At 34.6% G+C, this 15,551-nt stretch overlaps 1 protein-coding gene across 3 annotated transcripts; it reads left to right on the forward strand.

Annotated features, from left to right (window-relative positions):
- The first annotated feature begins 1,771 nt into the window (after nucleotides 1–1,771).
- Nucleotides 1,772–15,029, forward strand: LOC136218588 (protein FLX-like 1). 3 transcript variants are annotated; one of them, XR_010683848.1, is made up of 8 exons: nucleotides 1,772–1,973; nucleotides 2,092–2,765; nucleotides 2,879–3,042; nucleotides 4,457–4,539; nucleotides 4,737–4,864; nucleotides 11,149–11,208; nucleotides 12,023–12,125; nucleotides 13,987–15,029. XR_010683848.1 is itself a non-coding variant. In XM_066005561.1 (5 exons), the coding sequence occupies exons 2-5, from the start codon at nucleotides 2,161–2,163 to the stop codon at nucleotides 4,827–4,829; spliced, it is 945 nt and encodes a 314-aa protein (XP_065861633.1). In that variant the 5' UTR covers nucleotides 1,773–1,973; nucleotides 2,092–2,160; the 3' UTR covers nucleotides 4,830–5,128. The 3 variants fall into 3 exon arrangements, 1 of the variants encoding a protein (XP_065861633.1); XR_010683847.1 differs by having other exon boundaries at nucleotides 1,773–1,973; nucleotides 4,737–4,999; nucleotides 13,987–15,028; XM_066005561.1 differs by lacking the exons at nucleotides 11,149–11,208; nucleotides 12,023–12,125; nucleotides 13,987–15,029 and having other exon boundaries at nucleotides 1,773–1,973; nucleotides 4,737–5,128.
- The last annotated feature ends 522 nt before the right edge of the window (nucleotides 15,030–15,551 follow it).

The raw sequence follows: 15,551 nt of genomic DNA on the forward strand, positions 1-15,551 counted from the left end.
GCTTAGTGGGCTAAAAACACTTGTTTTAAGTGAAAATAAACATGCACACTATATTCATTGGTTTGCACACCAGCTACAATTAGTGGTAGTTGCTGTTGCAGATGTTAACCAAATGGTGGGTGATTTTTTTAGCTATTTATCTCTCATTGTGAATGTTGTTGGTTCTTCATGTAAAAGAAGAGAAATTCTAAATCAACTTCAACATGAGAAAATAGTGCAATCTTTAGAAAGTGGAGAACTTACTTCAAGAAAAGGCAAAAATCAAGAAACGAGTTTAGCTCGACCAGGTGATACACGATGGGGTTCTCACTATACTAATGTTTCACGTTTCATTAGTATGTGGAGTTCAGTTAAACAAGTGCTTGAGGTTTTAAATGTTGATTCCATTAATCGTAAGATTAAAAATAGTGTGTGGTTTGCTTAGAAGAATGTATAGTTATGAAATTGCCTTCATTGCTCATATGATGAAAGACATACTCGGAATGACAAATATTTTATCAAAATGTCTACAAATGAAGAATCAAAATATTGTTAATGCTTTACGAATGATCCAAATGACAAAGGACAATTTGAAAGACTACTTAATGAATGGGTGGGATCAGTTATGCAAAGAAGTCAGTGATTTTTGTGTAGCCAATGACATTGAAGTGCCAAATATGGATGATATTATGAATGATCGGGCTAGAAGGTTACTTGATGGTGGACCAAGGACTTATTTTCATCATTTTAACAAGGAGATTTTTGTGGAGGTACTATGTTTTTCTTATTCTTTTTACACATAATGTTATAACTTATAGCTATTATTAAATATTTTGTTGACTTTTTTATTTTTATTTTTACTCAATGCAAGGTTATTGCTCGACTTATTATTGAATTCGATAGTTGCTTTTCTGAATCGAATACAGAACTACTTGTGTGCATGTCCTGTCTTGATCCTACGAATTCATTTGAGAATTTTGATCTTCAACGAGTGCTTCGGCTTGCTGAGTTATATTCAGCAGATTTTTTATATTGTGATCTATCTCAGCTCAAAGATGAACTTAAACTGTTCATTTATGAAATGAGATCGAATGAAATATTCTCTGGTATGAACGATGTTGGAGTACTTGCAAAGAAGATGGTTGAGCTAAAGTATCACTCTCTTTTTCCCTTCACATACCGGCTTATTGAGTTGATTTTGATCTTACCAGTTGCAACAACTTCTGTTGAAAGATCTTTCTCTGCAATGAAACTTATTAAGACGGATTTGCGCAACAAAATGAGTGATGACTTTCTCGAAGATTGTATGATGTGTTATATTGAAAAAAGAATTTTTGTTGGTATTGAGAATGAAGCGATTGTGCGCAATTTCCAAGCTATGAAACTTCGAAGGAATAAATTGCCATCTTCTTAGCATTACTTATCTTCTTCGAGTCAGTTGAAAGTTAAGAAACGTTAATTTTTTTTACTATAGGTAACGAGAACTATTTATTAACAATTTATGAAGAATTTGTTTTTTCGATTTTTTTTAATGTATTTGTTTTTTTTTTCTTACGTATAATTTAGCCTCCTGACTATTGAGTCCTGGCTCCACACTAATATTAAGACTTTTATCACTTATTATTTTTCACGATCTAAATTCTTTATTGTAATATATTAATCTCTGTATATGTATTTATATATATATATATATATTAATCTACATTTATTATGTTGGTATAATTATACTATAGTTCCGTAATATTATAACAGTTGTTTTTTTTTTTTTTTTCGGTGTTATATATAATTTGTTTTGAGAACTCGCTAGCTGGAAGATGAAAAAAACGCATAAAAGTTTTATTTATTGATTTTGGAGAAAACATAGTCATTTATATATTAGATGATGATTTTATAACGCAATAATAATTTCCTTCCGGCTGATTCTCTCTGAAGATTTCGGTCTCATTATCATCAACATAACACGATCGCCTTGTTGGATTATTGTTTGCGGAAAGGTCCGTTTATATTATGCAATAGCGCTTTCTTTTTATTTATGCATTATTTCATGGAATTCTTAATGTAATTGTGTAAGGCGTAGATCGATGTTCAATTCAGTTGAGATTTTTATTCCAGGTCTTTACTTGGTTCGCCCTGCTGATTTCAATTCAAAGAAATTCTTGTTGTAAACCCTAAGGAAAAAGAATGTCCGGCAGAAACCGCGGCCCCCATCTTCCTATGAAAGGAATTCCTCACGCCGGTCTACCTCCTGGCATCCATGAATCACACTTCGGCAGAGGGCTTGGTCCAATGCCGCCCCATCCTGCCTTACTTGAAGAAATGAGAGAAACTCAATTTGGGATGGATCCCAGAAGGCTTCCTCCTCATCCTGCAATAATGGAGGAGCGTCTTGCTGTCCAACACCAGGACATTCAAGGTCTATTGGCTGACAACCAGAGGTTAGCTGCAACCCATGTCGCACTTAAGCAGGAATTAGAAGCTGCCCAGTATGAGTTGCAACGAATGTCACACTTTGCTGAGTCCTTCCATGCGGAGAAGGATGTGCACATGAGAGAGCTGCATGACAAGTGTTTAAGGTTGGAGGCAGATATTCGAGAGGTGGAGGCTATGAGGGGCGAACTTCATCATGTTCGTGCTGATATTAAGGAGCTTAGTGATGGGAGGCAAGACCTTACAGGTCGTGTGCAAGCAATGACACAAGATTTATCGAGGTACAATGCAGATTTGCAACAAGTACCAGCTCTAAAGGCAGAAATTGAGAGTATGAAGCAGGAATTGCAGCGTGCAAGGTACATGCTTAAGTGATTACTGTTTTTTAGTGGAGAGAAAGTTAAAAGAAGTTTGTATTGAGACATGATTATTGATTTTCCTTTTTCTTTTTGTTGATTTGTTTTGTTGGCAGAGCTGCCATTGAGTATGAGAAGAAAGGATATGCAGAGAATTATGAGCATGGTCAGGTGATGGAGAAGAAATTAATTACAATGGCCCGTGAGTTGGAGAAGCTTCGTGCAGAGATTGCTAATGCAGAGAAGAGAGCTCGTGCTTCTGCTGCTGTAGGAAATCCAGGTAGATTACCCCTTATTCTTGTTTGGTACACAGATTGCCCTTTTATGAGTTTTGAGCGTTTTTGGTTATGAAAACAATGTAAATAGTTTGCAAACTTGTTTCTTTTCCTCTGTTGAATGCAAACTTTTTTAAGAAAAACAAAAGATGCATCACTACAAGGGGAATGAGGATTCTTATTGATGAGTTATGGATGAAAAATAGGAAAACCACTTAAACAAGAGAGCTCTCTGCTGTATATTAGCTCGTGAATTTCCTCGGTTGTTCTTATTCAAAATTCATTGCTATAAGTATATAGGTTTTAGTGAACATTATTGTTGCATAAAAGGAAATATTCAGGCTAGAATGTCCAAAGAAACCTTTTCCACTTTTTGGCAAAGAAAATAGATGAACACTAAACAAATAGAGGAAAAGTGTAGGGAAAAGAAGTTCTATAAGAGTATTTCTTTCTTCTTTATTGTTTGGATAGGATGTAAGCTGGATAAGAAATGAATTACTAATTGTTGGCTAATACAGTAAAAACAGTGGCTGGAAGAAATCTATTAAATGTGAATTTAGAAAATGGAGGAGTGTATTCACTGCAATTAAAATTGTTGCGGGCATTTATGTTGATGTGTAATGTGCTTGACAAGTCTTTTTCTCTCCTTTTCTCTATCAGAATTGGGACACTTGCCTGTTGCACCCCTTTTTCAAAACAGAAATATTTTTCTTTCCCACTCTAATTTTTCCTTTCTTCTACAAACAAGGGAAAACGCTCATTCTCTACTTTCTTACCCTGAATTATTTTTCTCTATTTTCCGTGTCTCTTGAAAACTTAGAAGTATTAGGCATGTGGATTCTGTATTTTGTTTCCAGCATATGTAGTAAGCTGTAGGAAGGAAGCTTAAAAACACTTTTGATTTACCTTTCGTTTAAGACGGCTCATGCATTGGTTCTCATTGATCTCATGTAATTTGCAAGGATTACATTTTCATCTGCTAAATTTATTTCCCCTTGTTGGACCATGTTTAGATGTGATCTCTGCATGGTTCTCCATATTTCAGTCTCAGCTTCTATTGCTAAGAGGGATTGATTCATTAGTGCTTAGTTGAGGTTCACCAAGTGAATGTCTCTTTTCTGGAATTAAAATTTGAAGAGTGGATGAATTTGAAGAGTGGATCACTTGTTCTAACTCACAACTAATCAACTACTTGTTTGCTGTTTAGAAACTTTCGTGAACCAGTTTGGGGCTCAATTGATTGTTTGATTGAGTTCATTCCATATTTATAAATTCTGCACAATGCATTATAATCGTAACTTTCTTTTTTCTTCGGGTAATTTTTTTTAATTAAAAAAATGCTAACTTTAAGCTTTTATCTGTGACCCTCTCATGGTTTTTTTTTTTTTTTTTTTTTTTTGTAATATTAATAATCTGCAGGTGCAGCTTATAATGCACATTATGGAAATCCTGAAGCTGGTTATGCAGGAAATCCTTATCCCATGGGCTACGGCATGAATCTTGTAAGCTGGCTACTTTTTGCATATTATTTCAATGCATATTCATATCTTTATGTCTCTAGATGCTCATACATTCGCATATGCATGTTGCATGCTTCTAAATCTGCTTGCTTACAAATTTAAGCTTCATTTTTCTGTGAATATGTGTGCTTTTACTACATTATTTGATCAATTGGACATTATTATTTCCAAAATTTCAGGGGCAAGCTAATGCTGAAAGTTATCCTCAATATGGAGTTGGACCTGGTTCTTGGGGTGCATATGATATGCAACGGTCTCAAGGACACAGATAGACTGGTTTATCAGCTGCTAAGATTGGTGCAAACTGGTATCTTAGGCAATTTATAGATATGAAGTTCATTACTTTGAGCTGCTTCTCATGGTGGTTATTTAGGGATATTTGCTCATGTACTTGGTTTGATGAAGTTGCACCTGATTATGAGGACTGCTCATGATATTTCAGGTGCACTACACTGTTTATTTGGAATCTTCAACTGAAAAAACAAGCATTAGTTCAGATATATTTTCTTCAATTTATGTTTTCTCTATATTTTTCATCCTTTGAGTACATGAGGTTTTTTTTTCCTTCTCATTTCAGATAGATGTTCAAATATACATATGCTCTTTTATATTTTAAATTATGCCTTTTACAAATGTGCTATTTGGTTGTAAGATTAGCTACATTCCAGAAGTTAAAAAGTCAGATATACATATGTTATTTGCATTTATATGCTGAGTTGTGCTTCTTAATGGTAAGAAATTCTGTTGGAAATTGGCTTCGTTATGGTGAATAGGCTACTTGATGCAATTGAGGTACAGAGACAAGACATTAACTGTTGTGTCCTTATGTGGGACAGGCAATAGGATAATGAGAATTTGTTTTCCTTTATTGATTACGTGTACAAGGTTCTGCACTTTTAGCCACCTTAAGATAATTCCTCCGTTGAAGTTCGGTCTTTTTCCAACCCCAAATTAATGGAGTGATAATTTACTGTTTCTGCTATCTCAATAATCTGCGATAGGTTAAATACTATCCTTTAAAATTGCTGCTAGAATTGGGAGTTCTGTTGAAGTCTGGTGTGGTGTCTGAGTTAGCTCTGCGGACTCTGCTGTGAAGTGCAGACAGAGTCCACTGCAAAGCTTTGATTAATTGCTCAGCTTAAATGTCTCTCCCTTTCTACTCTCCTCCTTTTGTCCCCATGCTCTCCATATTTTGCAGATATAGAGGGACTTGGGTTAATCTGAGAGAGACCATCATTACATTTTGATGGCTCAACGTCGATAACCTTAAACAATGATTTGGTTACTATGTGCTTCAACTATCATTCACTCCTAAGCATATGTTGCTTCTTTGGTATTATCATCTCTACTCTACTGACAAATACCTGCTCGTCTTAAAGGAACTTTCTGGACTGAGCCTCTTAATTTATTGTATAAAATGTTTGCTTAGATGCGATGCAACAGTTTTTATCTAGCATATAGAGATTGGCTGGTCATTTGAACAATAAGACAAGTAGATCTGAATTCATAGCATGCTCTGATTGGTTACACATGGGGAACATAGTTGCATACTCTGATTGGTTGCATATGAGGAACATCTTCAATATACTGTATACAAAACAATTTGGTGCTTTTCCAAGTCTTATGTGATTTGATGATGAAACATCACTTGCAACAATATCTTATGACCAACATTGATATTATATTTAGTTCTTGTTGTTGCTATCTACTTCCCTTTCCTTTTTGTTGAATTTTGGAAGGGTAATAACTGTTAGCCTATGTAGTTAAGAGAGGATTGTTTCCTTGTTTAGTAAATATTCTAGAGCTAGTAGTGTTTTCTCTTATCTTTAGTCTTCAATGGAGGTGCAATGTAGGCTACTTAACGTAGGAATTTGTTCCAAGGAGTTGAATCAAACTATGCATCTTTATTTTTATACTAATTTTGATAGTTACCTGCATGTTTTTTTTTTTTTTATAGACTATGTTTAAATTTTGCTAATCTGTATACCAATGGGATTGGAGATTATTTGTGAAAAATCATGTGGACCCTCTAGGGTGACTGACTGATAAACTTATTCAAAACAAACTGTTCATACGCAGTTTTGGTACGCTAACATCCAAAAGAAGTATTTTTTACAGTGTTTTGGATTTACACTTAGGCATTTTTTAAGGTTCCTAATAGTAAGTAATGAGGTTATCCTCTTACCATTTGATTATGGTTCTTGGTTGGTTGGGGGTTATGAAAGAAAATCATGGCTGAAGTTATATGCTTGGTTGTTAAGCTTTCAGGAAAAATGAAATTAAGGTGTTAAAAGGGATTACCTTCAGGGTTGTGGTTAAGTCGTTGGATTGGAAGCTATCAGATCTTAGGCTTTCAGAGAGTACAAACATCTGAGAAAGACTGATAATTGAGTTCTACCAATGCAAAGTCGGTCATGGTATAGTAGCTTTAGGGTTTGGAAAATCTGAGAAAATCTGCCATGTTTTAAAATGCCACGGATAAGAGGATAGAAGAAAGAAATACGTGGCATCAATTGTTACAAAACTGAACTTACACCTCTAATGCATAAATTTAAATTACAATGGTTTCTGTAAGTCATTGACGTTGATTTCTTGGAAACTAAAATTTCGGACATGAAGCTACCTAATAGATATGGATGTGGATCCAAGGAAAGTAACTAATTACTTATTGAAACTTGCATAATGGAAAAGGATTCAGATGAATATGAAAACACTGGTGTTATGAACAAGGATTAAGTTGCAGCTTATCTTTATCATTGTATAGATGGATGAAGGATCAGTTCTCTTATCTCTTAATCCAAACAGACAATCATTAAACTGATTTAAACTTGCTGCTCAAAAGCTGGACTAGAACACCTATTCTGTTACATTTTTATTATCAACTTAATTTGTAATCTGATCTTAACAGTTGTGTTTGATATGGCTAAGCATGTAAGATGCATCCTGCTGTCCATTGTATATGAGTTCCTTGACAACATGTCATATTGCACAAATAGAGATTAAATAAAAGTGATTGCTCTTTTTTCTTTTCCATATATAATTTCATCTAATTTGGCGACAAGTTATTACATTGAGATGTTGGACATATTATTTTATAATATAGTCAGTTATTTTAATCATTTTTAACAGGATCAATGTATAGGTTTAGATATATTAATTAGTTTTACAGTTATCCGCAAACTACTTGTTCATGTTAAAGATGAAAATTTCAGTTTGCTAAATCTTTTCCATTTCTGGTGGTTTACAGATGGTGTATATGCCTACCTTAGATGAAGGTTTGGCTTTTGGTTGAAATTCTTAGTTCCTCTTAGGAAAATAAAGCTTAGTGTCTCTGATCTTAATTTTCCTTGAAACCCATTACAGATTATGCCTTATGGCCATAATTTGAAAGTTCTATTATCTGTTGCATAGGATTAGAGTTTTATTTTTGATGGAGCCCTTCATCTCCTGCTCTCTTTCATTTCACTAGGCACACCCTCTCAAATACATGCACTTGGTGAATTTGACTGTTGCCTTTTTTTGATTCCTCATTCCATGTGGGGGGTTCTGTAGTAAGTATTTCCATTTCAGTTTGCACTATGGATTAAATTTTAGTGCATGAGAAAAATAGGACTATACATTTTTTAGAGATAATAATAAAAGCTATCCTTGGGCCTTAACTACTAGCTTAAGCTTTTAGTTCAATTGGTTCTTTGACATGGTGTGAGAGCCTCTTAAAGCAAGTGGTCGAGGGTTCGAATCCTGGTAATCTCATTTGTTGATTAAACACATTGTAAGATGGGTCTGTGTTATACATGCTTCTCAAGCCAAGGGACATTCACGTTCGGGGGTGTCAAAGATAATAATATACGCTATTCTTGGGCCTTAACTATCAGCTTAAGCTTTTAGTTCAATTGGTTCCTTGACATTAAGTTAGATTTGAGTAGTATCAAGTGTTCCTGTTGGTTTCTTTTTCGGCATTGGCTATGCGGACCATCATTTTTCCCCTTTTGAAAGTGATTATACCCATTTATCTTTATTAGAAGACTTTTGGTATGTGATGGTAGTGCCTTCTCTCCTCTTGTGGTTTATCATGTGGGACTCGGAGTAGCATTCTGTTTTTCCTTTTGAAAGAGATTGTCTTCATTTATCATCTTGTAATAAGAAGCCAGCTACTTGGAGAAGCTTTATCGTTGGTTCTGATTGTTTGTTTGGGCAAGTTCAACAATGAAGCTGCACATTTCAATTACTGGTCAAGTAAGTGAAGCAACATCATGCAAGCATACACTCTTTTATTTGAATTTCTTATGCATTTTCATTCTGTTTCTTTTGGTTCCAGACAATCCAATTCTTCTTTGACTGTGAAATTCCTCATGGTTGTTGTTACTTGGCGAGGAGCCTTCTGTAATCGGAGATTGAGTTGGTATTCGAAATCAAGAAAACAGTTTATATAACCATTCTTCTTGATGTTACATTTTCAATGATATTATTTCCCTTTCGAATTAATGCATGTCTATGTAAAGTGGGTTGGAGTTTATTTGATATGTCCACCTGCAAGTCTTATTTGGACAATTTCTGATCAGTGAAAACAAAGAATGGAGGACGCGTAACTGGGGAAATAATTGAAACGAGGATATGTGATGAAGATTTGATGTTGGCTTTAACCTGTGACAGCATAATGTATGAGTAGTGGGCGGTCTAGCCAGTGTAAGATTGAAACAATTGTAGTACTATGTGAAACAAGACAGAAATGTGTTATGCTGAGCTTGTCTCTGTTGTATTGCTCAAATAAGCTGATCAGTGTTAAAAAAAAATCTTGGAAAGGTTTGACATCCTAACCATGTCAAAATCATTTAGAAAACCTTATCCTAGAGAGAACGATCATCTCATTGTCATACAAGTATTCTTTTGTTGTATTGCTTGGATATACTTAAAAATGGCAATCTTTTTTCTCGTTTTTTAGCATATATATATATATTTGATAGATAGAGAGAGAGAGAGAGAGAGAGTCATTTAGAAAACGGGAGTTTTGGTGAATCAGTACTTTGAATGATGGATTGTATTTGCCTTGTATGTATTATTGAAGGCGACGGCATTACACCAATTTAATTCTATGTTCACAAGCAGCAATGGTTGGTGTCATCCAATCTTGCGTGGAGGTGCGCCCTCCTTTTCTCCACTTTGGTTATCTTTAGTGAAGCAGTCACTCTTGCAATGAAGGGCGTACTGAAGATTGATTACATTGTTTGCCCAATATGATTTCTGTTACTCGTCCCTTGTCTGTTTAATTTGTCACTTCTTTCTCGAGTTTTTCAGTGAAGTTCCTTGCTTTCTTTTGGCATTTTCCTTCTACTCAGAAAACAATTCCCTTACGCTCCCTCCATAATTCCCTTGTCCCCTTCTCTTCTGACAAGGTTTTTACCCCTCCCTCTAAGGCTCTTCTTCCCAATAAGCTATTAGGAACTCCACTCTTGGGCAGCTGGTAATGTGAACTCATGGTTAGCAGTTCAGAATAAAATGCTTTTCTCTTGCGACCTTCCCTCTGGATGTCTTGGCGACCTAACCTAAGACTGATCCTTAACCGGCGCAAGGCTTAGTAGAGTATAAAAAAATCTCCTTATCTGATCTTGCTTCCTATTCCAGGCGTAGCGAAAGCTGCTTCAAAGTAGGCGACGAAGGTTGTCCGCTTTCTTTTAGATTTAGTGTTGTAAGGCCTTTCGATTCCACCAAGTCCTAATGATGGGCTAGTCCCAATGGAAGGTTCAAGTAAGGCGCTTTGCCTTTAGCCATTCAATACTGATCCCCGATCTGTTTTTGAGTCTCACATCAGTTGATTCGAAAGAGCCTTCTTTAGAGATGTGACAGTCTGACTGAACTGAGCTCGCTCCATCTCTCTCCGTCTTTCCTAGTCTTGTAAAGCATTCACTTTTCTGATGAAGGCTGGACAACATTTTCCACTGATTGATTATATCATTTGCTTAATATGTTTGTTGTTACCTTTTCTTGGTCTTGAATTGTCATGTTGGTATTGTTGTACCTTCTTTTTTTGGTGCATTTCTTTGGATTGTATGATTTTTTTCGAATTTCACATTTGATTGGCTTTGCAAGTGTGTGATGCTTACTGCATGTGCATAATGCTCTTGTATGCATAATCAGCTGTATAGTAGTGTTCACATGGACCCTGATGACCAAATGAATTTGGTCATCCACCGTTAGATCTAGGCTGATTAAAATCCTATGGTGTATATTCAAAGCATCCTAAAGCTTAGATTTAATCAGTCTAGATCTAACGGTGGATGACCGAATTCATTTGGTCATGAGGCTGCATATGGTCATGATCCTCCTATTTTGCTGTGTATTAAGGGAGGGTTATTTTGCAAGCCTTTATGTTTGTTGTCTGGTTAGTACTTAGTAGCATAATTAAGATCATCATTATTTAGTTGTATTTGAGGTGAATATATTTGTAAGCCATATTCTTCTTCTCCTAAAGTATTTACAATGACCTTGCTTTCTGTATGACATGTTGGCATGTTTGCTCGACATTTATATGCTCTCAGCTTTTCCTTTTCTTTGTCTCCTTGTATATGAAATTTTATGCTTCTTGTGTTTTAGGCTTCTGAATCTTGAGCCGTGTAGCTGCTACCTGCGCGTTGGCTGAGTGGTTTTCTCAAGGTATCTATTGCACCTATTCCCTTGGAAGCTATGAAGCACCGACTCGAGTGCGGGTGCGGCAAATGGCATTTTTAAAAAATATGAGACATGGCTAATTTCTATATAATTAATTATATGCATATATATATAAAAAAAAACATAAACAAGATTTAAAAGTGGTAAAAGTACACAAATTACAGTCCTATTATTTCCATGAATATGAAGGGTAAATGTGTTATTTTTCAGTCCAATTATTTCCCTGCCTAATCATATTTGTTTAAGCAAGACTATTTTGGAGACTAACTTTAGGAATATTTATAAGTGTAAACGTGTCATTTTTAAGCATATAGAAGGTAAATTCTGCTTGTCTCCTCCCTCAGAGAGGGATAACGTCTTGTTTTTTTTTTCTTTTTTAAAAAACTGGACATGTTTTTGCCGTGTCGGGTGCGAGTCCGGCCATATCCCCGGCGAGTCCGAGACCACCACTCCGACCCCCCGGAAGACTCGGTGCTTCATAGCTTGGAAGTATCTGTACGAGTACTTATAATGGCAATTAAGTAAATATTATCCTTAATTTCTTTACCCGTCTATTTTTAATACTTTAATTAATAATAACTTGCTATGAAGAAGGAAATATAATTCATTGTCAAATATTTTCTTGATTTCGTTGGGCATAGTCCCGGAACTAAAGCTTTTTTTCCCCTTCATGTGCGGTTGACTTTCATGCTTGCTTTAATATTAAAAAATTGAACTAATCGCAATAAGCTTCTTTTGGCATGTATTCAACTTCTGTTTTCTTGAGTTGATTCAATAGTCTTATTTTTGGAAATTGCAGCTAGCATGACAATGCATTTGTTTCTTCTGGTGCTCTGCATATTGTCAATTCGCTAAAGGCTTCTTCTACATTCCTTTTGTTAGAGTGGTTCTTTCAGCACCAGGTTAGAATTTCTATTATCGATATTGTAAGTCTCTAGTTATTGTCAACTTAACCAGACAACTTGTTTGAACATTGCAGAAGATTTATTCCACCTAGTTGCCAGTTCTTATTTCGTTAAGCAGAATATCTGATGTGATAATTTGTTAGAAAATTGACTTGTAAAGAGAAATCATCCCAAGCACTGGTTTATCCATTTTAATTGCAGATATTAATAAAGGTTGAATTTTTTGCTTTTGTGTCATGTACTTGTATATAGCATTGCTGTAAATATGTATTAAAATTTGCTTGACTCTGTAGCAATCAGTAGCTATTTTTCATATGCTTCTTTTCTGTCAGGAGATACGGTAAATTTCTGTATCAGTTTTCTTATTAGAGCATTGCTGTAATCATAGTTGTTAAAGGCGCAATATGCGCTAAGGCTCCAAGGGGTCCTGGAGCCTAGGCGCAAGGCGAGGCGCTCCCCTTAGAAACACGAGGCACATAAAATAAAATAAAATATATACTCTTTTACTAGTTAAGCATAAAAAAAAACACTTATGACCATACAAACAAAACAAAACCACATAAAAACATAATACTAAATCATAAATGTCAAAAACACCAAATTAAGTTCATACTTCATAGAGATACTAACATATACTTAACGTCTTAACCTAAAATACCTAACTATAACTAATGCTACTAAACTAATAACCATTCGTTGTCAATCAAAAAGAACACACACAACAAAAACTAATAATATCATCATCAAGATCATCACTCTGTTTCCTTCTCCACTCTGTCTTTGTGGAAGTTTGTTTTTGCCTGGAGTGGAGGATACTTCTTTCTTTATGTGACTTCTTCTCCTAATCTTTCTCTATTTTTTATGTATTTAATTATGACCGAGACTCTTAATATTCTTATTTAAATTAAGGGTTAAGATTAATCTTATTTAAGTTAGATTAGTGGTTGAGATTAATCAAACTGTTATTTTAGAGAAAACTGTAAAAATAAAAATAAAAACCTAAGTAATAACCGTCAGGCGCACCAGGCTCCAGGCTCCCAGGCACGAGCAAGGTGCACAAGGCTCATTTTCTAGGTTAAAGGCTCAAGACCCTGAGCCTTGACTGAGGCACGCCTTTAACAACTATGGCTGTAATTATGTATAAAAATTTGCTTGACTCTTTAGCAATCAGTTACTATTTATCGTATTCTTGTTTTTATTTTCTATCAGTAACAATCAGTCTTATAGAAAAAGTTTGTTTCATTTTACAGTTAATATGAATATGGTTGATATTTTGAGTTGCAACAGTACCAGGCAAAGCATGGTAGTTAGTTTCTTGGAAGGTTTCAATTTTCAGGAATGACTTGTTATCCTTTCCAGGATTTGATGATTGTGCAACTGCATTACTCATTAAATTCTGAACTCATGATAACATAATTATGAAACATTTTTAAATCTTTTAAATCTGTTAATTGGGTAATACAAGACAAAATTTGCCTTCTTTTAGTTATTGAAGCTGCAACTTCAATTTTGTAAATATGTATGAAATAGTCTTCTATCAGGGAATATTTTACTAATAAAATTCACCAGTCTTCTGCTTTTCTTTCCAAGTAGCAATCGTCTTCATCATCATCTACATAAAAGAGAAATAAATTGGGACTAGAATGGATAGAATATCGTTGTTTATTTCCAATAAACTTGCATGTATAAGAATATATCTTTTCTGATATTTGTATTCACTTTAGTAACTAAAGTTACTGCATTATTTATATTTAGTTTCATCTTGCTTCCAGTAACTTCTATTTTTTTCCTTTATTGGCAGCAAATTGAGTATATATTCACATAAACAAACACTAACCATAATTTTTATTTATTTCAGCCCTGGCGCAGCCGACATAATACTGGAAGAGATCTTAAGAGGTAGAGAAAGTGGTGGTCCAGCAGATGATATAAATACACATACTGTAAATGCTAATGTTGATTAACGACGTAGTGCAGATCGAAGAGTTGATTCTCCTACCCGTACAACGGTAGAAGAACACCTACTACTGCAGCTGAAGGTGTTGAAGGTTCAGTTGAAAATGTTGCATCGACAGCAGCTCCTAATTGGCATGGTACTATGAATGGATGCAGAGTCATGGCAGACACGTAAGTTGTAATTCACTGCTTCAGTACTCACCTGACAAAAATTAATACGTGATGAGCAATTGAAATTCTAGAACCTGTACAAGCTTAATAATATTGACAATTAAATTAAATGGATTATTTCCTAAATCGTGATTAGGAAGAAAAGAAAGAGTAAATGAGATTCTAAAATTCTGTTTTAGTTGAGGAATTCAGTGCTCATATTATTTTTCACTTGTATTATTAGGTTTGGTCTTTTGGCATGGAATAAGACATTAATGTCTGCTATGCTAGTAAATCGACAAACTAGAACAAACTTGTAAATCAACAATCATTCTTGTAAACTAGAACACAATCCTAACAACAGAATTCAATTCTTTTCTTTTCCTGTCTCAAACCCGTTTTACAAAATTCACTTTCTAATATATTTCCCAAAGGCATGGTAGGAATCTTCCGATTCCTTTGGTTCTCCCGTTATGCGTCCCCAACTTCCTTTTATCTCGGTTTTATCTTATGATAGTCTATACATGTTTGTAGATAATTAATTATGACTGTTAAAAAACAAGGCCGCTTGGACCGTCTAGGCGCTCGAAATTGAGAATCCGTCTAGGTCTTTTTTGGCCCTAGGCGATTTTTAGCCGACTAGGTTCTGCCTGTAACCGCCTAAAACAAAAGCTTTTTTTTTTTACTTTATTATAATTCACTTTTGAACATTGTCACATGGTATTCGTAATTGTGTTTATTATTTTCAGATATTTTGGTTTAATTGCGTTCTCTACTTGTTTCCATAGCTTTTGATGAAGTATATACTTGTAAACATTATATTTTGTTTGTTTGTTTGAGTTGTTTCAACAATATTGTTGTTAAAATGTTGATGTTTACACATTTTTAAAGATATATGTTATAAATATACGTGTTTTTCTATATTAAATAATTTTGTATTATTATTTGTAGATGGTATAATATATATTTTAATTGAATTTATATAACAATTTGTTGATTAACAAATAAAAAACACAAAAAAATACTACTCTCCGATCAATTCTCGAAGATCTTGTAGTGTCTAACGTTTTTTACAAGCTTGTTAAATACAGAATCAATGTTCGTATTCTACGTGTATGCAAAGTGGGTCTAATACTAAATATGAGTCCAAGTTCATACAAACTTAACAAGCTCTAATTTTGCAAGTTTATCTCTTGAGGAATTGAGGAATTTACGGTAGGGTTAGTTATGAAAATCATACTTTCTTTAAATGAATTTATATTTCTCAAACTAATGAAACTAAGGTGATGTTTGATAAAATTGAAAATTAAGTGCTGA

Source organism: Euphorbia lathyris, chromosome 2 (genome assembly GCF_963576675.1).
Source record: "Euphorbia lathyris chromosome 2, ddEupLath1.1, whole genome shotgun sequence".
Classification (NCBI taxonomy): domain Eukaryota; kingdom Viridiplantae; phylum Streptophyta; class Magnoliopsida; order Malpighiales; family Euphorbiaceae; genus Euphorbia; species Euphorbia lathyris.